This window comes from Xiphophorus hellerii, chromosome 18 (assembly GCF_003331165.1).
Source record: "Xiphophorus hellerii strain 12219 chromosome 18, Xiphophorus_hellerii-4.1, whole genome shotgun sequence".
In the NCBI taxonomy this organism is placed as follows: domain Eukaryota; kingdom Metazoa; phylum Chordata; class Actinopteri; order Cyprinodontiformes; family Poeciliidae; genus Xiphophorus; species Xiphophorus hellerii.
This window is the reverse complement of record NC_045689.1, coordinates 33,153,574-33,174,469: the sequence shown is the minus strand read 5'-3', so window position 1 is coordinate 33,174,469 and position 20,896 is coordinate 33,153,574. Positions and strand designations below refer to the sequence as shown.

The following is a 20,896-nucleotide window of genomic DNA, read 5'->3' as shown; positions in this document are numbered from 1 at the left end:
TGAGGTGTAAATCAGACAATCAGTCCATCATTAAAATGGGGACAGGGTGGAGATGGTGCCAAATCTGAGGTTTCTGGGCACCTACAGTACAGACCAAAAGTTTGGACACACCTTTCTAATTCAATGGGTTTTCTTTATTTTCATGACTATTTATAAGGCAAGAAATCCCACTTATTAACCTGACAGGGCACACCTATGAAGTGAAAACCATTTCAGGTGACTACCTCTTGAAACTCATCAAAAAAATGCAGAGTGTGTGCAAAGCAGTAATCACAGCAAAAGGTTGCTACTTTGAAGAAACTACAATATAAGGGGTATTTTCAGTTGTTTTACACTTTTTTGTTTAGTGCATATTTCCACATGTGTTATTCATAGTGTTGATGCTTTCAGTGTGAATCTACAATGTCAATAGTCATGAAAATAAAGGAAACTCACTGAATTAAAAGGTGTGTCCAAACTTTTGGTCTGTACTGTACATCAGAGAAGACCTGGAACACTAACTCCATTTCAGTCCTGAAGAAGGCACAACAGACACTGTACTTCCTAAAGATTCTTAGGAAGATCAGCCTGAGAACTGAGCTGTTGGTGTTGTTCTATCGCTGCTCTGTGGAGTCGGTGTTGAGCCATGGCACCCTCGCTGTGGTTCTCCAGCTTCCTCACTTGCTGCAGCATAGAGGAAGCAGCTCCAGAGGGTCATAAACCCCAAGCAGAGACTAAATGGCTGCCCTCTTCCATATCAAGAACCTCTCACACCCGGACCACCACCTCTTCAAACTCCTGTCCTCAGGGAGGGGACGCAGGGCAATGAAGTCAAGAACAAACAGAGTGAAAAACTGTTTTTATCCAAGCTGTGTACTGAGCACAGCTAATTCATCTAAAACCTGATCATCAATTTTTTTTATTAATACCCCAGTTGTTTTTCTGTGTTTCTATTATATTTTTTTTATATGTATTGAGATATACTTATTTATTATTATTTTATCTATTTATTTGATGTGCCTTTGAAAGTCGCTATTTTTATTTATTTTTTGTGCTTTCTTTCTTGCACAATGACAATAAAAGGAATTCTGATTGTGAAACATTTAATATCTAAGGTAAGCTGAATATTCTGTGGTTGCTCAGTAAGGCCAGGTTTTCATCCAGTTCTATATCCTACTGAAGCTCTCAATGCAACATTATCTGACTAACCATTTGAGCAACAGTGGACAGACCCACAAGAGTAGAATATGCAGATGATGAGCAGAAAACTGATTATACAAAGACACACTGTGTGAACAGTCATTAGCCACATAGTGGAGTACTGTGATGCTCGATACGAGCATTGTCCTGGATAAAAATTATGTTGATATGGTCAAAACTAAAACTTGCTTAATAATTGTGCACACAGTCCAGCTCCACTATCTGCAAACATTTCATGAAACATGCACTTCCAGCTAAAGCAAAATGTCTGAATGTTTTGAGAATTATATCTGGTGATGTTGGTACTATATTTGACATAAATAAAGACTTACTGTAGCCTGGGGTTTGATAATAAAGCATTTTGGAGAATGCAACCTTCACAAGTGGAACAGCAGAAGTGTTGGATGGGAAAGGAATTTTATTGACCATTTCCCAAGAAAATCTGAGACATTGTCAGAAACGTCATTTCTGACAATAACAACACGGAACATGAATACAGACTTCCCCTTAGCTCAACTGGAAGTACTTACACTTAGCCTTCTCCTCATCACGCCCTCTGGTCAGCAGCACCAGCCCCACTATCAGGTTGTTAAAGTGCAGCCCTTTAGAGGAGCCTCCAAACGAGCTGTAGATCACCTGAAACAGACAGGAACACAAAGGTTGAAGATAATCAGAAATAATACATGGAAAACAATGCTGTTGACAACACAAAAATTTTTTATTCACAAAAAAAAGGAAGAATTATGCTCAAATATGTAAACTTCTTCCTTCTCTCTCTGTTCTCAGGTCCTGCTCTGCATCCAGAAAGCCTTTTTATCTCCTCTGGAATTTGGAGTCAAAATTCAAGATTTACCTGAGATTTTGAGATGCTAATCAGCTGCTCTTAATTGTAAAAACAAAACACTGTTGCCACGGTTACACATCTTAACTTTAAGTAAAACAGAGCAAAACTCATTTCAGTTGAATGCCCTCCTACACCAGATAAATAACTGTCCAACCATACAATGCCTCAACCAAACACCTTATAAGCAAAAGTCTAAAAAAAATGGGCAAATCAGCTCCAACGTAGTAGAAGCTCCAACATGCCGCCAACATGAGTGGCAAAATTCTAGATCTGAAACTGATTATTTGTCATTGTAATAATGAGTAGCTTGTCCTTAGAAACTACATATAGTTTATATTTGAAAAATAGGAAACAATGGAGAAAGTCCCTCATACCGATGAGCACAAAACCTGATGAGCGTGATGAAGGTCTGAGAAACTTTGCTAATTAAAAATTTGCAAGTTTAACAGTTTGTTTAAGTGTTCCCCTTTTTCTGGTTGTGGGGTTTGGCCTCTTCTTTTTTCCTATGGATTTATTCCAGGTACAGATATGCAAAAAAAGCATAGCAATCAGCATCTGGACCATTATACTAAAGATTTTTTCACAACTTATAGTTCGTTAAATTTTTTTGATTGGGAACCAAAATGGCAACATTTGTTACATTTTCAGCGGCTGCAGTTCTTTTTCACAAATCAACCAATCCCTTTGAAAAACTTGTTATCCCTCCTCACTTGTGGTGGCATTGCACCATGAACCACTAAAGGAAACAACATAAAAACCACTGAGCAAGAACAGGAATCATCCTGCAGATTCATTCATCTGTTGAAAATGTATAAACTAATTGCTTTACATTACAAAAACCATGAAACAAAATCAAGTTTTAAAGATGAAAGCAGGGAGAATAAATACTACCAGTCACCAGCTTTAAAAAAAAGTTTACATAAAGATTTCAACTATTTATTACAACAGGACATGATGATACAGAGTACTGTTTCCTCACAAAGATCCCAAACGGTGCAGCGTCTGCAAAGCATGTTAACTGACTTGGAGGAGGTGACTGTGCAGTCAGTGAGCTAATGAAGTTCTCGTTAGTAGGTCACACACTGTAGGAGTCTAACTTCTGGTTTGAAAAAAAGGAAGTCAATGTGTGTCACACTTTGCTAACTTTTAAACCCACCATCACTTTTCCCCTCTGCTGCCTTCTGATGGTTCTACTGAATATAAATATACTAAACAGACAGACTACATGGTAAACACATGTAGTGATGACTCATGTTATGTCACAACCAGCAAGGAGGGATTTACCTGACATTTTCCCTCTGAACCCTGAAGATGAATAATTGCAGTAGACGTAATGAATCATTCTGAGTACATATAATGTACACTGACATATGAATTCACAGCAACCTGCTGAGCTCACAGTGAAACAACTGAAACCAGTCTGTGTCCTCTGTGACGAAACAACCTTGTTCAAGTTTGTAACGCATAGTAAAATGAGATTACAGGGGAATCCCACCAACCCTACAAACTGTCTGTTCGTCATGGAAAGTACAGGCTGGAGCATGTTTAAGTCCAAAATACCAGCAGGGTCAACAGACAAGCTCATTTTTATATATCAATGTAGCAGGATGACATGTCAGTGATGCTAACTGTTCATACTCAACAAGCAGACATCACAGCTGTATGACAGTGTGCATTCAAACACTGAATGACACAGTATAAGGCAAGACCATGCTACATTATAACATGCCGAGGCAAACAGGAGTTTATTACATAGAACATTCAAGGAAGTTTAGGTTTGGTGTAAATTGAACAGATCAATAGAAAACAAAGTTCAAGTGTTGATCTTGACTGCAGGTAAAGTCTAAAGTCTGATCTGTCCTTGTTATGTCAGTGATGCCTGTATGAAAAAATACTTTCTTTTTCGTAACTCACCACAGAATCCCTACAGTATCTATGGAAACCCCTAGCCACACAGCTAATAACACAAGGCTCCAGGTCTGTCCCTTTACCCGCTGCTTTAGGTAGATCATCAGTCATCAGCAGTTTCTTTTTAATGGCAACGTCACAAATTATGTCACTGACTAACAACAAGATCTATATATATATATATATATATATAAAAAAAAAAAAAATTCCCTTCTCACCCACCGCGGGTGGTTCTTATCCTCTGAGCTCGGGTCCTCTACCAGAGGCCTGGGAGCTTGAGGGTTCTGCGCAGTATCTTGGCTGTGCCAAGGACTGCACATTTCTGGACTGAGATGTCTGATGTTGTTCCTGGGATCTGTTGTAGCCATTGGTCCAGTTTGGGGGTGACTGCCCCGAGGGCCCCGATGACCACAGGCACCACTGTGGTCTTCACCTTCCAGGCCCTCTCCAGTTCCTCCCTGAGGCCCTGGTATTTCTCTAGTTTCTCGTGCTCCTTTTTTCTGATGTTGCAGTCGCTTGGTATTGCTACATCTACCACAACGGCTTTCCTCTGTTGTTTATCCACTACGACAATGTCTGGTTGGTTCGCCATTACCATTTTGTCTGTCTGGATCTGGAAGTCCCACAGGATCTTAGCTCTGGCGTTCTCCGCCACCTTTGGGGGTGTTTCCCACTTTGATCTCGGGGTTTCCAGTCCATATTCTGCACAGATGTTTCTGTACACTATGCCTGTATATATATATATATATATTTTATAAAATAACTTTTTCATACTTCATAACATTTTCTCTTTTATGTATTTTTCTTTTACTAGCTAAAGTAGTTGCTACAGAACAGGGCAATTTCTGATTGAATTACTCAATTACTAAAATAATCATTTACAACAGACCTAGACATCACAGTCTTGCAGCCTCAAGATCAACAGTCCCACAGATGATGCTTACACATATATTGTCTTCTCATCGCTGCATATGGCAAGATAGCAAATAAACACCTGCAGCTACCATAGAATCAAAGGGGAATAAATGTCAATGCCCCCCACTGCATGAAGAAGACAATTATGCAAAAGGCTTTTTATTAGTTGTGTAAAAGGGGTTAAGTGGGTCTGATGATACTTCACACATTTCAAAAAGGAACTCTGGATAAATCTTCAAATGATTAGGGACTAACTTTCTGACTGATCACACCCTTTTCCTTGAACTGTAAAGATATGGAACATCTGCAGGCGTGTTTGAAGACACCAGCTGAAACCTTGCTTCTGGAGAGATGTCACTGAACTAATGGCTGCCATGGTGACACAGAGGCAGCAGCAGCACAGGGTGGGAAGGAGGGGAGGAGGGGAGAGATGAAGTACTGAAGCGCTGTGTGAGAGGAGGATGACTAACACCAGCCATACTGAAACACACTGAAGACACTGAATGAGAGCTGACTGTACGCTCCGGAAGGGAACTGCGTTGTACTATTATTATCTAAAACTACTGGGTCACCATTATGCAGCTCTGAGTGGAACACCTGTTTCTGATTGGTTCCCCTGTGGAAAGAGTTCACAATCATAAACAGGTGTGACAGAAGGAGGTTGGATCACAGCAGGCCGCACCAAACACACATCACACTCCTGAACCCAACCTGATGTTCACCTGTATATCTGCAGAAGTTACATCTACATTTGCAGCAGTTTACATCTATAGCAGATGTTCAGTTCAGCAGAAAGACGCTGCTCTCTCATTTGCTCCCTGAAAATATCTATAAAAAGTTCTGTTGTTTTAGGAATGAGAAAATTTATACAATGACTTAAGGAAAGACATGCTAAGTCGCTCTGTGTGATATCTTATCAGGTTTCAGCATGTTTCCATTGGTACCGTAGACCATTCTGACTAACTTTTGCTATGAGCTCAAAGCCTTTGGGTTGAAAGGACTTCATGCCATCACCCTAATCTGAGGGTTCTCTACAGAATCTCAGAAAGATTTAAATCAGGACTCTGACTTGGACCACTTCAAGAACCTTCATGTAGAACCTTAAAGGAGAACTGAACAGTGTTTTTAAGCTAACAAAAGAGGAGAGAAAAATTATAAAATATGCTTGTTAAATAAAATATACAAAATTGTAAACTTAGAAAATTGGAAGAAAAAAAAAACACTGAGCTGTTTTAGGCATTTTCCATGACACTCCCCCTCGATCTGTGACGAACATTATGCTGCCAGGGATTACCAATATTCAGCATATTACTGGGTGAATATGAGTGCAACATGGTTCAGTGTGTTGCAATTAATGGTTCAAAGCGGCAAGAAAATATTACTGGAGTTTAATTTTTTAGCTACCCTAAAGATAAAAAATATCGTCAGATTTGAATAAGTAAGCACAGACGGGGAAATTACTACGAACTTCTAAATAGAAAGGGTTTCCCCTCTACCAGGCTATATGTCACTTGTTTATTTTAAACAGGGTTTTTTATACACTAGTAACAGTGAAAGCAAAGGCAGGTTTATAGTTGATGCGTTGGGCACAGAGCTGGACAAATCACTCAGCCTGCACCCCTGCACATTTCCTTTTTGTAAGTCTCTATATTTGTGTGTTCAAGTATTGTCAACAATATCTTTCAATAATATAATTTTACCTAGTCATATTTTAAATTTCCAGTCAATCTTTAACATATTTTAAAACAAAAACACAAGGGGCTGCTGGATAACTGTCCCTACCACTGGGCTTGGTAAGCCTTCTGAGGGAAACCCTGAAAGAGTTTGTGTTCACCACTCCAAAAAAAGCATCACTTATTTGGGCTGCTCTCCTCACTTCTATTAACTTTTCATTTCCGCTACATAACATAAATTGTGACATTACTGTGGCTTACCTCTGCAACTTTCGGGGGAACTCCATCTCCCAACACTTCTCTGTAGAAGCACTGCTGGGTCATGTAACACGACAGACCGCTGGTTCTCTTGAAGGCATCCTTCAGCCGCTTCAGTTCCACATCAGTAACTGCAGTCACAAAGAGAAGACAAGGGAAGACAATTAGACTCAGGGGGATCCAACTCTTTGTGGCGTTGCAGTCTTGTTTAGTCCAGTAATGTAGCATAATAATGACTTTGTTCTTTGTCATAATGCCGCCTTGATCAAGTATGTTGTAGGGAGAAATTTCATCAGCTAAAGTGATTAAGATCTCTGTCTCTCTCTCAGAAGAACATCAGTCCATCCTTTAAAAACAAAAAAGTTGCACATTTAGAAATTAGTTTTTTTTTCTTTGTTTTTAAACTTAGAGTAAATATTTATAGTTTTGAAAAAAGTGTCACGTTGCATTTGCAGCTCTAAATGGGTTTTATTTAGTTGGATTGCTGGTAAAAACAGCTCTTTGGGTTGGAACAGCTGCACAGCCCTGGGTTAGATGCTATTTAGCAACTGCAGCACAGTGAGCCAATTAATGTTACCCTCCATAAAAACTAAAATCTGGTTTTAATTCCTGACTCCCCAGAAAGTGTCAAGAATGCATTTTATCAACTACATAGACAGACATACACACCAATTGGAACTACTAAATATGTTCATCAGATGTTCATCATCTGTGAAAGGGACTATGTAACTTTTGCAAAAAACATATGATTTTACATATTTGCTAAAACAGTCATCATGTTGTGACAGTTTAATATAAGACAAACTGTGAAAAAAAATAAATTAAGCTCTTCTGCCTTCTCCCTAGGATCCTGGTGTCATGTGAAATACACCACTTGGTCAGAAACAATCAATCAGAGCCAGGAAGAGGGTCTTATTGCTGTAAATCACCTCGTGTACTCGCTGCTCACACTTTCCTCTTGCACTCTGCTCCACTACAGCTGGTTCACAACAAGAGCCCTTCATGAATGCTAAGGCCAGTTAGCATAGCCACCAATGACAGCAGATGAACAGACACTACATTCATACAAATCCACAAATTTAACAAGGTGTTAGGAAGGCTCCTCAGAGTTCAGTCCACACAAATATGACAGAATCATGCAGTCGCTGTTTATTGGTCGGCTGCACATCCACAATTAAAGCCTTACATTCCAACATCCCAGCAGGGTTCTATAGGACTGGGATCTGGTGGAAGCCGTTGCAGTACAGTGGACTCTGATATGTCCAACAAAGCAACTTAGGGCTATTTGAGCTTTGTGACATGATGCATTATCCTGCAGGAATTTGCCATCTACATTTGAATATGATGCAGTACTAAAGTAATGGAGACATTACACAACAATACTCAGGTAGATTGTCCCAGATTGTCATTTTTCTTTAAATGCATCAACTGCATTCAGCTCAATTTTACATTCAGACACGTTTTATTACCTCAAACAGCTTTGCTTTCTGATTGACCCCATGTGCTTCATTAAATCATCCTCTAAAGAATCAGATCTCATTAATGGAACCCCCCTCCCCACACACACACACACACACACACACACCGATTCTTGAAAACAGTAAAAGTGACCCAATAAGCATCTGTTCTTGGTGCAGGATGCTGCTGAGCTGCTACTGGTCCTCCATTAGCCCTGAGTGGGCAGCAGAAGCCACTCAGCTTCTGGGTAGAACTGATTAGGAACAAAGTGCTGAATCACAGGCTTTAGTAACCCAGTAGGCACCTCATAATCAAACCAGATCTGCACTTCTCAGCACAACAGAAGAGGAAAACACCTTTGTGTCTTATGTAAGCCAGCAGCTCAAAGTTTTCCAGAGTATCCTGAAACAGACTTGCCAGTGCTTTTATTAAAATTACAAACAGATTTACCTTAAAATAACTTCATATGTATGGTACTTTAGTATTTGATGTTTGGTGAATACTTTAAAGCAATTAGAATAATTTACGAGAAATACTTCTAGATTTTTTTTTTACAACAAACTTTTTTTTTGAGCATGAACAATCACTAATTTATGCTGAATAATACTATGCTAACTCAAGCCATGTAAACATGATTTCAATCAGCAGCACATTGACAGTCTGGATGTGCACCACAACTTTCAACATAAGATAATAATATTGTAAAGCTACTCATTATTTAACAAGTTTGAACTTTTAGTGTCGTGACAACCGAAGTACAGCTGCATTCAAATGAGACACAACACTTCTGCAACAATGTTTTCTGGATGTTTAACTAAAGTACCGTAGTTAAACCTAAGCAGCATTTCAGAACAAACTGCTATTGACTATCGAATATGGTGGTAGAGGAATAATAATCTGGGTTTGTTCTGCGACCTTTCATAGTCGTAGTTTGAAGTATACTGATAGTGATGGTTACTGGAAAATGCCTGAATGAAACATGTCTCTTTTCTTGTGTACTGATGTGTACTGATTATAATTCTGGCCAATATTTTCTTTCGCCAACAATAATTCTGAGCAATAAAAATCTGATGTGGGATTTCTCAAGGGGTCATCCTTGGGCCATTTTTTTAAACTTAATATCTATTACTACATGTAACAACTGGTTGGAAGAGTCACTACATCTCCCATGATATTTATGTTAATGACACAGAAGTTTATATTTCTGTCGCCAAATAACCATAGTTATCTGCAGTCACTGAGGATGTACAGTACAGACCAAAAGTTTGGACACACTTTCTCATTGAATTCAATGAGAAGGTGTGTCCAAACTTTTGGTCTATACTGTATGTCCACAACATGAGTAAACTGAAGGACCAGAGTTTCCTCAAGCATAATGCAGATAAAAGAGAAGTTGTTCTTATATAAACAGAAGGTGAAAGATCATACCTCCACCAGGCTTACTTCTACTAAAAACCACAGACCACGCCAGGAAGCAAGGCATTGTGGTGCTAAGATTAGCTAATTTTCATCACTCTGTAGACGCATATGCCGAAGTGATCAGAGCAGCAGTGAAAATGTGCAGTTTTATGGATTAAATCCAGCAGTCTCACAAATATCAACAACAGTTTTCACAAGGTTAGATTATTGCAATGGTTTGTTTAATGGTTAGTTTACAGTACATCTGGAAAGTATTCACAATCCAGGTCTACCACTGCCTACCTGACCTCTGACCTGACCTCTTGTTGCTAACCTTCACTAATACATACTCAGGTCCATCTGTGATGTCAAGGTTAATGGGTATCATTCTCTTTTGTTTACAGTCAGATGCAAAACGCACTCAGTTCCTGTGGTTATCATCACAGTCTTTTGAATAGAGCTCAGGTATCCTGAGCTCTATTCAACAATAGTCGCTTGCAACAATAGTCGCTTGCCAACCACAAATAAACTCAAAACGAAGAAGACTTCACATCCAGCTATCTTATATGAGACACTGAGTTCATATAGTGACAGTGCTAGAGGTGTTGCTCACCACGGCAGGACAGGTGATTTAACCGATTAACAAACTTTTCTAAATTGATAATGAATTGGAAAAAACAATCACAATGCATGGATACATCAATACTTTGACTGACACAATGTTGAAATGAAGCTCCCTAAACATAGGGCAAGTTATGGGTCCAGTTTCCAGTTTGCATTTCTCCACAGTAGAAGTTCTGACTCAGAGACACACAACTATCAAAGTTAACATCACTACAAGTGCCCTGTTTCCATTCACCTTCCTCAAAGTATTCACACTTTCACAGCAGGTTGTGTGTGTCAGACCCACTGACTAAATCATCACAGCAACACAGCAGCAGTGGACGCAGGCTCCTGCTGGGACTCCATCTTTGTTTTTCTATTAAACAAGCATGGCTGCTTCCAGTGAGGCTGCAGACACTTGCAGGGGCATCAAAGTATCAAGAACACGTTGCAAAAAGCTGAGCTGTGTGACCTTTAAGTCCCGCGGAACTGTCAACAGACGGAAACATACATGCTGGGCCGTTCCTGGAAAGCTCATTTCATCTGGGGCCATTAACCTGGAGGATTTGGAAGGAGACATTTTACTTTTCATTTAATCCACTAATTTTCACTCCATTCTATAGATCTTCAGAATGTTCTCCTAATGGCCTATATTTAAGATCGGCTCTGCTTCCTGCTGTGCATTAGCTGGCCTCCCAAACCCCTCATTTAGAACAATCACAACTAGACACCAAGTCTGGTTATGACTGTACTAACAACTGGACTTGTTAAACCAACAGTTTAATTAGTCTAATTAAACTGTTATCTTGGCACAGGATACTGTAAACTGTTAGTTTAAGTAGTTTGATTGGAGCTTGAGCGTCTCCAGCTGGTAACAGAACAATGGTTCTTGGTAGTGGAGTCCGATACCAATACTAGTAGGGGCTCATGCTACATGTACTGTAGCTGCTGAGCTCTAACAAAATATGTGTCTTTTAATGAGTAACTTGATGACTAAACAATCTGTATGTCATGATCTATTTATGATTTATTAAAACAGTTGGAGGGTCTGTAAGCTTAAAAAGAAAAAGAGCCATCCTGTTCTAAATAAAATTAATTTATTTTTATTGTATGAGATATAAGTACCAACTTGTTAACTCGGTACTCGGTATCAGTGAGTACTTAAACTGAAGTTGGCCTGGAAGAAACTTCTATAGACATGTTGCATGTTATTGATTACATGTGGAAATTTTTTGTATGCACGCAAGTCTGGAGGGCAAAAAGATGAGTCTTTTACTTGCCATCCATAGCTGTGCTGCCATAGTGGAACAATTCTGTTAACAAAATGAAATGTGGAGATGTATGTATTATAAATTTTTTTTTAAAATAACGCAGGAAAACTCAAAATCACTGGTATTCCTTCTTTTTCTGACTCTACGCTACACACAGCTTCGTTGCCATAGCAACTGAATGACAACAACGTCACTAATGTATCAGGATTCAACATAAAAAAAACATGCAAACATTTTGAACACAAAGAACAGAACATTCAGTCCGTTGCAGAATCATGTTTTTAGGTTTGATGTTTATTCTACAATTATTAATAAATGATCACTGTGGTTGATTTGCTCATATAAACACCTGTTCTATTGACAATCTGTCAGTGACGCTGTGTAGGTTGCCCTTTTCTGTAACTACCCTAAAAACCCATCCAATTCCACATCACACCTACAGTACATGCTAATGTTGTCAGTCAAGTACACATAACTGACCTACTTCCCTCTCCTTGCTGTTTTTTTTCTTAATTAAAACATTTCCTGACCTTGTTATCTAATTGTCGTAGTGTCAGTAGCAAAGCATTGTGTCACCTTTTTCTTTTATGTTACAAATACATGTAAGATTTAGCGCATTATGTTGACAACTTGACAGCTAAATCTAACGGTAGTCATCGTCACCAGCAGGAAGCTGGGGGTGGGATCTTGTGTGCATAACGTCACTGAGCAACGTGTTTACAGGGACACCCTACTTCCTGGCTCATGTTTGACTATCTTCATCACTGCAATTTCTTGGACAGACATGTCAAAATGTCACCATAGAACAAACTACAAACATTTCCCTCTACTTATTTAGGTTATATTACTGATACTGCAGGTCTTAATCTACTACCTGTTACACTAAATCAAGATACCAACTGCATAACAAATATGTTTACATTGACTAAATCAGCTATGTTACCATACTCCCAAACCTCAATCATACATGATGTCATGTAGTATTTGAATAACTCAAATGTGGCTCCTTAGGTTACATTAAGCCAGCAACAACTGATGCCACTGTAGATTCCAGGTTTACAGAACATCTTTGATCCAAACTGCAAAACGTTGAATAAGAAACAGAAAATATCATATTCACACACTTGTGCATTAAAAACAAATAAAAATGCCACCATGTAAGTCTCCTCTTTTAGCCAGTGCTGGGATGATATTTGTTGTTTTATTACATGATGAACTTGAAGTGAGCATAGCTTGTCCACACCTCGTTAAATAGCCCTCTATAGGGAAGAGATAGAAAGGTGTGTGCTGTGCTTTCAGGACTAAAACTTTTGGTATTTAATGTAGAAAAAAGACAAACTTTTCCCTTCAAGGTAAATGTTTTGTGACTGCTGTGTATCTCTGTGTGCAGACAGAAGAGCAGTTCAGCTTTAACACTCACAGGAAGTCTTTGTGGGATGATATTTTGATACTATTTTTCTCTCTTTATGTCATGAATTTATATAAATTCATGTTATTTTAATTGGTAAAGAGACTTTTGTTTTGCACCGAAGTTTTGTTGTAACTAACCTAGGGTTTATTGTCTATCAAGAGAGAAGTAAAACTGTTGAAGCTGTAGTCTTGTTGAGTTACTTGTAACATTTCTCTCAGACCATTTACATGTAAGAAGCCCAAATAACTATACAGATATTATCTATAGAGGAATTATTTGTCTGTAAACACAGCAGATGCACACACAACTTGACTACAGAAAGTAGTCACTGGTTACCATGGCTATCCGGAATGATCTTGCTGCTTTAGCATTAGCTAGAATGTTGTCAGCATACTACAAATTAATTCTACTAAATTGACAGTGAATGAGATGAGTCTTCACGACCCATAAGCATTAAATGCAGGTGAGCCAATAAATGATGAGAGAAAATAGTCCAAAAGTTTTGGACATTAGTTAGCAATATTAAAGCAATTTGTTCACAGTAAGATCATCAGCTCTCAATGAGATATGTTGAATCCCTCTAAATAAGAAATGTGAGCAATGGTGAGTAATAAGAGCAACAGAATAGGGTTTTCCTGAAATATAAAAAATTGTATATATATGAAAAAAAATCATATTTAGCATGCAAAGGACAAACAAAATAATTTCTTCCTATTTTGGTTTCAATTAGAGGGAAAATGAAGATGTAGTTGCATCATCAAGGATGATGATAAACTAAGCCTTCAGAAATTTAAAATGCAGCGGATTAAAATCAAACCTCTAACTACTGCAGAAACCGCAAAGCTGTGTGCGGAACTGGCGCCGGGTGAAGAGAGGCGACCTGCGCTGGTGGCGAATTGTAAATTATTTTATTAGCCTAAATGTAAATAGCTTAAATAGTTAGAATAATGTCTTCTTGCCAGCATTCTTAAGGTGGCAATGTGCAGTAGAGTGGCTGCTGACGCAACGTGAAGTCGACTGATAATCCCAAAGTAATGATATTAAAGGTATCGTCAAGAATTTGATTTTATTCAACAGGAACACCAACCAGGCAGCGCTTTAAAACTGGAGGAAAGTTTAAAAGTTCCCAAATGGACCAACAAAATGACAAAGTTTACAAATCCTCGCTGCACAGAGAGCTCAGGGCGATAAAAGCCCTCAGTTTACCTTTAGTTGGCCTCGCTGTACATTTAGGAGCCTCAGTATCACGTTTCAGAGATTATAAATAGAAAGCAATGATCTTGTAATGACACCACACACCCAGTTTAATCTATGTGGTGGTGACTTACTGTAGCCTTTGGCTAAAATGATTGAGCAAAGAGATCGAGAAGCTAGTTAACAGCCTTATCAAGGTAAACGGAATATTCCAGCTATCTGCTCAAACAGAACTGCATGTGCTGCAAGCTGACTGGATATTTGGAGTAAAATCAACCTGGCCTTACTGGCTCAAGTTTTTTTTCAGAGTTCTACTATTCTTATTTTTGTTCATATAATTTTGGTCACACCATTCTGAGAAATATTTATGCCATATGTTGAACCGTTCCATTCTAAATTTAAGAGTAAATGCATGAAATATAGTAATACACACATTACATAAATCTGTTTATTTATCTGATACATTTGATCTGATAACTATCGGTTTATACTATAACTATAAAATGAAAATATTTCACCTTAAAATAACTCAAGATTTTTTAAAATATAATTTATGGTATCATTTCAATTATGCACCCTCCTAGGGTGCATAATTGATAATATGCTAATATTATACAGTGAAAATCATGTGATTCCATCAGAATCACATGTCAGTGTTCCATTACCTGGAATATTCTGACTCCAGCAGCCAGTTTGAAAATATACCACCTGATATAACAATTTGCCTTGCAAATCAAAACAATCCACACAGCTGCCTGCCCAAGTTCCCTGGCAAAAACTCTACTGAAAGTATGTGCAGCAACAGTAGGCAAATTAACATCCGCGACCCAAAGAGCAGAAGGTAAAAATGCAAAGCAGTGGTTTATCAAGTAGGCTAATAAAAGCCCACTGACATATCTCACAGATTGTAACAGTAAGGCTACGTCACCCATGATTATGTACCTCACTGTATGGTGATCAACCACCAAGGATCGAATGTTACGTCAAAGTGTTACTGGAAAAACTGCAATCTAGATTCAAACACACATTAGCTCCGTTCTCCTTGATCAGACCGGTGGATTTTTTTAACCAGAATGACTGAGATTCACATGTCCATACTCCAAAACATGTAGAGTTAAAATGAACAAGGATATGTTCTTTATGTTGCAACAGATCAGAACCCTATGACCTAAACAGGATCATAGCAATAAGCTAACAAGATGAGTAAACACCTCTAACAGTGGCATACAATTCTGTCTTAACATCAACTGTTATGTTTACAGTCAGCAGCTGCTGCTGTAAGGAAGGAAGGTTTTCTTCTCCATGAGGCGCTTCAGAGCAGGTTCCTTTAACCATTAACTGGTTGTTACTTGACATGGAGATATGTAGCTTCCTGGTACTGCTACAAGTCAGTAAATGTCGACTTCCTGTCAGCTCCTCTTCACTCTTTCATTTCTTTAATCATGACACCTTAAACAATATAAGATTATGACCATTTATTCATAAACTAGAGTGAAAACAGAGCAGACTGACTAACTCAGAAGACCTGACATTAAAAAATCTTTAAATTATAACAATGATTACTGACTAGTAGAACTGACATTCTGAAATGAGATGGATCTGCTGTTTCCTTTGATGAAGCCGTCTTGCTCACATTCACATACTGCTGAGTCGTTCTCGCTTTATTCATGCTAGTTAAAAGCAATAGTGTGCATAAATAACAACGGGCATGTCGTCATAGCTACAGTTCTTTAGAAATAAGTTTCAATAATCAATGCCTAATGCTATGCTAATTAGCCATGTGGTCATTATGTTATGGTGGGCAGTCTGACAGATATGTACATGGAGTACAACAGTGACCCTCATGCAACGCTTTGTATCTTGTTAATGAGATTAGCAACTAGCTCCAGTACAGGCAGCATACGATGTTTACTGTATGCTGATTATGAGATGGTGCTCTAAACAGAATTTGTCTATAACCCATCAGAACATTGAGCCATCCATTTCTCTTAAAGGACCAATATGCCTTCAAACCATTCTTCTCCCTGCTGCTTTCCTTGACTGCAGCCTGAATATGGACACGCTGTGGTCAGTTTGGTGTTCCACAAACTAAACTCACATTTTCTTTACATTAAACACATCTGCAAGAAACATTTCAGCAAAGCTCCGTATGTTTTGGGGTTTTTTTTTGCTCTTTCTCTAAAGAGCTATTTTAAATGTGGCCATATTTGTTATCCAACACAATCATAAATTTCAGTGTAGGACACATGCTGCCATACTGGAAGGGCTTCAGGGTTTGCCCCAGAATACTTGCTAGGCCTGGTTGTAGGGACACTAGGGAACTCATTCTAATGTTAACATATTTAATTTTGCTTTGGGATCAATAAAGTATTTTTGAATTTCAATTGAATTCCGCTGCCCACTGTGTTTTTTGAGTTTAAAGTTGACAGAAAATTTTAAAATATAACTAGGTAATTATGTGTTATTGTAAGATATTATTAACAATACCTAAACACCAACCGTAAAATCTTCAAAAAAGGTAAACATAAGAAAAATACATTAAAATAAAAATATAAACTTTTTTATATTTTTTTAAAAAAGAATAAACTAGTGACTTTATTCGTTGAAGTTGATAGTGCGTAGCCTGGTAATGGCAGACAATGGTTACGGCATTCTGGTGAATAAAAAAAGAAACCTGACCTCAGTCTCCCTATATGTTTACATACTGACTATATTATGTTGCCATTGTTCATAATTTAACAGTTGGAAGCATAAACAAGGCTTAGCCTAGTGGGGTTAAGCCTGATGGCCCGCCAGACTTATAGTACACTGTGGGAAACCCTTGGAGGGGTGAGATTGGTCATGTGATATTTGCTTGGTCAGGTGACAGTGATGGTGATGGAAACATCAGAGGAAAAATTGTTCAACATGCAACGATTGGAACAAAAAAAATTGTGAACCAAAGCATAGAAAAAGAACAAATCAGAACGAACATAACAGAGCTGCTTTAAAATGTTGCTACCATGACCAATGCAAATCTAAAATAGTGATAGGTAATGTGTATAAGTATTTATGAGTAAATCTGGAGCCAGTAGCTTGTGCCAATAGCAGGATCAACTTTGCCCCTAACAACAGACAAATCCAACTATCTTATTCCAATAGATCTGTCATTGTGATCAACTCAGATCAGTGAACTTTGAGTACTCTCTTAGTTACATGTGCAGCCTTGACCTTTAAACTTCTTTTTCAAATGAACTTTGTCACGTATGTTAGACTAGCATATTACTAATCAAATAGGAAAGTTTCTTCCCTTTCTGAGTGAATGTTTTATCACCCTGTTACCTAATACTCTGGGAAAAGGAAGTGGACTTTCACCGCTGACACATTGCGCATGCATTGTGTTCAACTACTGTAGTGACAAATTACACTGTCACTCCAGTAGGAGGCATTTAATACCGTACTCTGATTGGCGATTTAAAACTAATTTACACATAGATTTAGCTGTTACATGGACAAAGAAGAGACCACAACACTCAAAGAAAGATGGACCATCATTCTGACTCCTTCTGAAAACCCTAAGGGTCTCTCGGGAAAACCCATCAACAAAATGAGCAATCGTCTCTGAAGTAACCAACTTGAATCAATTAGGTCTACGTAATCTTGGAAAGTCAACATTTTCAAAAGGATTCTTGATAACCAACCACTGCTATGCCTACAGAGTGCACCTTTGAGATAACTGAACCAGCCATTGCTGCAGCCAAGCCTGCTGTGCGAATTAGAAATGCTGCCATGTGACTGGTCAGATAAGGCTGGGCTGGGTGACTGGACACTTCCACAGCCTGTGAGTGTTTGATGAACAACATGAGTCTTCCTGTGTGCAGTTGTAGGTGATATGCAGAGCAGGAATGACTTTGAGATGAAGGCATCCCTAAACAAGAACACAAGGATATTGGAAAGATGGAGGTAAATTCAGCTCAATTCAGCTCACAGAAGGTGTAAACTATAAAATCAATCCCAGAGCTCCCCCATACTTTCTCTCAGGGTTTACAGGGTAGAAACTCAAATATAGGACACAGTTCTGGACACATAAATGCAGCAATGCTACTCCTGCATAGACTCCATACTGTAGCAGCGTTCTAACATTAAACAAGACATTTTGGCATGTTTTATACTGACGTAGACCAAAAGAAATTGCATAATATTTAAAAACAAAAAGTGATCTATGGTTTTCAGAACAGTTCATAAATAAAAACCTGAAAAGTGTGATGTAAAGGTAAAATAATTGTATTTTAATCTGATTCCCTTAAACAAAATCCAGTACAAAGAACTGCCTCAAGAAGTTCTCTAATCTGTCATCTAGTATTGTCCAAGTTAAGCTGAAAAACAAATGTGGTGCAGAGGAAGAGTGGGCACCCCATATATTGAAGATATTAGTCCTTACTGCGACCTCTGAGGTTCAAACCCCATCTTTAGAACCTCTGTAATATGTCTCTCCCTCTCCCTTCTCTGTGCACCTATGTCTGCAACTAGTGCCACCAAAAAAGAACTAATTAAATATGGAAATATATATTTCATATACACAATATATAGCCCAATGTGCAATACAATTTAAATGCTGCAGAATGAGTAAAATGGAATATTTTGAGAAATAACCTTTCAGGTGCCGCGCATTCAACCTCTAGCAAACAACATATTTAGCCAGTCTGATGGACTTCCAGTGTTTTTATGTCCGTTTTATATAAGAAATATCTAAGTGTGATATTTGCTTGTTTAATACGCCAACATACCCTAACCCCAAACTGAAACGATATCAAACGTATAATATCTAACACGGCTAGCACATGTGTTCACAGTAGGCTTCAAATGGTACATACGGAGGCCAAAACAGTCAGAAAGTGTCTCCCACTCTTGAAACGCAGCTGCATGTCAGCTAACTGCTTTCACATTAAACATACAGGCTAGCGGTAGTAAAGAGGTTAACGTTCCCCGGCAGAGACTACATCAGGCGGTGAAGTTAAGTGAGCCAACCTTGTCCCTTCAGAGCTACATGTCCCTCTGTTGAAGCTCATACTGGCTGTCAACCCAACCCTCTTCCTTAGTTCAGCTTCTACTGTACAAACAAGGCTTTTCTTCTAATGGAAACAACGCCACGCCAAACACTGTAGAACAACCAACCAATTTAACTTGACCTTGTTTATATGTAAACACACACGCTGCAAAAGACACCCCCAACCCCACTGCGATATAGGAAACAACAATACATCTATTCAGGATGAAGAAAGGTCCAGCAAATATAATTTAAGTGAAATGTATTCGTAAGTGGTCTGTTTTAAATCCTTTCAACTGTAGCATAACGTACAGTATTTTGTGGGCAAAATACTGCGGAAAACACAGCTTTAGCTACTGATAAACGCATCATATGAGAAAAATCTAATAAGATATATATAGTTGATTCAAGCCGAATAGTATACCATACCCAAGCATTTAGAATAAAAGATACGAATTTACCTTTGTCCCACTCCAAAACAGTAAATCAAAGCAGTCATCTTAAAGCGATGAATTTTACCGGGTGGCCTGGTGTCTCTCTATTAAAGCTGTTAGCCTGAGCGCAGGCAGCTAAGCTAGCTCTGCTAAGGTGGAATTGGGTCCTGCCTTTTCGGCTTACCTCTCTTGACAGCCTCGTCATACGACAGGAATCCTATCCTCGACTCTTTAGCCCCCATGCTCCCCTCGTTTCATTGCGATCGAGGAAAGCAACGTTTACAACCCGAGCGGCTCAAACAGTAACTGTTGATGCCTTTTCTGTTTATTGTAAAACGGGTCCCCGGCGATGTGTCTATGTGGTGAACGGGTGAATGTTTTCAGCGACGCCTCTATGCTGTGTCACATGATCTCACTCTACAGGTCAGTTGATCAACGCCTGTAAACAGGAACGAAGTGATAGACACAGACTTTAGTTACCAAAAAGTAATTTTATTTCTGATTCTCATTTGGACAAAACAGCGTTTTTACTCGGTATGAACAATAACTGAGTTGTTTCCGAGAATGTTTTCGAATAACTGTGAACAAGCTATATATAACCTCAAGAGTAGTGAGAGTAGCTCCACCTACTGGCTCATTTGCCACATTCTCTTCACAATTTGTACTGCCTTGTTGCTGAAAATGTGCTAAATAAAATGACCTCTGCCTTTACCTTTACTACATGTAAAATGGAAGCATGGCTTATTTCAGGGGTCGCCACAGGGGTCATCTGCCTGCCTCTCACCCGATGCTTCAGATTCTCCACCAAGTCCAGTCAAGTTTATTTGTATAGCACAGGGATGGTGAACCAGTTCAGCATTAAGAGATAATAAAGTTCATAATCACCGTAAAGTGCCACACAACAATTTCAAGATTAGCTTTATACCACATTGCTAGCTGAAATAGCTTTTTTCTTAGTTCCTAATGCTTCATTGTGACACCTGACAGTGTTCATGTTATTTACAAATGTCTTTAGATTTGGTTTGTACTCTGTTATAGCTACTCAAAGCAACTCTTTCACATGTGGCAGAGAGAACAAGACAATGATTAGACTTGTTTAAGTGTAGTAAAATATTAATTCAGATATACACAAAACTTTTGCGTTCTGTCTGCTAAACTGGTGGATGTGGAATTGTCTCATGCAGAACATTTTTGAAACATATAGGACAATTTACACGCATGGCCCAAATTTGTACCTATTTGAGGATATTGTGGTGACCTCTACCATTTGCATATTTTACACTGTAGTTTAACCATTATTTTTGGTGTAACATCCCAAGATCAT

General features: G+C 38.6%; 1 protein-coding gene across 6 annotated transcripts in view; it reads right to left on the bottom strand.

Annotated features, from left to right (window-relative positions):
* usp32 (ubiquitin specific peptidase 32) overlaps positions 1-19,971 on the bottom strand; it is a 57,573-nt gene extending 37,602 nt beyond the window's left edge. For 5 of the 6 annotated variants that reach the window (XM_032590696.1, XM_032590693.1, XM_032590698.1 and 2 more), the window contains exons 1-3: positions 19,757-19,971; positions 6,781-6,908; positions 1,710-1,815 (exon numbers count right to left, since the gene is read on the bottom strand). In XM_032590696.1, the coding sequence (XP_032446587.1) occupies positions 1,710-1,815; positions 6,781-6,908; positions 19,757-19,814 (292 nt within the window). In that variant the 5' untranslated portion in view covers positions 19,815-19,971. The remainder of the gene's footprint in view (positions 1-1,709; positions 1,816-6,780; positions 6,909-19,756) is intronic. The other variant, XM_032590697.1, reaches the window with a different exon arrangement.
* Positions 19,972-20,896: the final 925 nt, after the last annotated feature.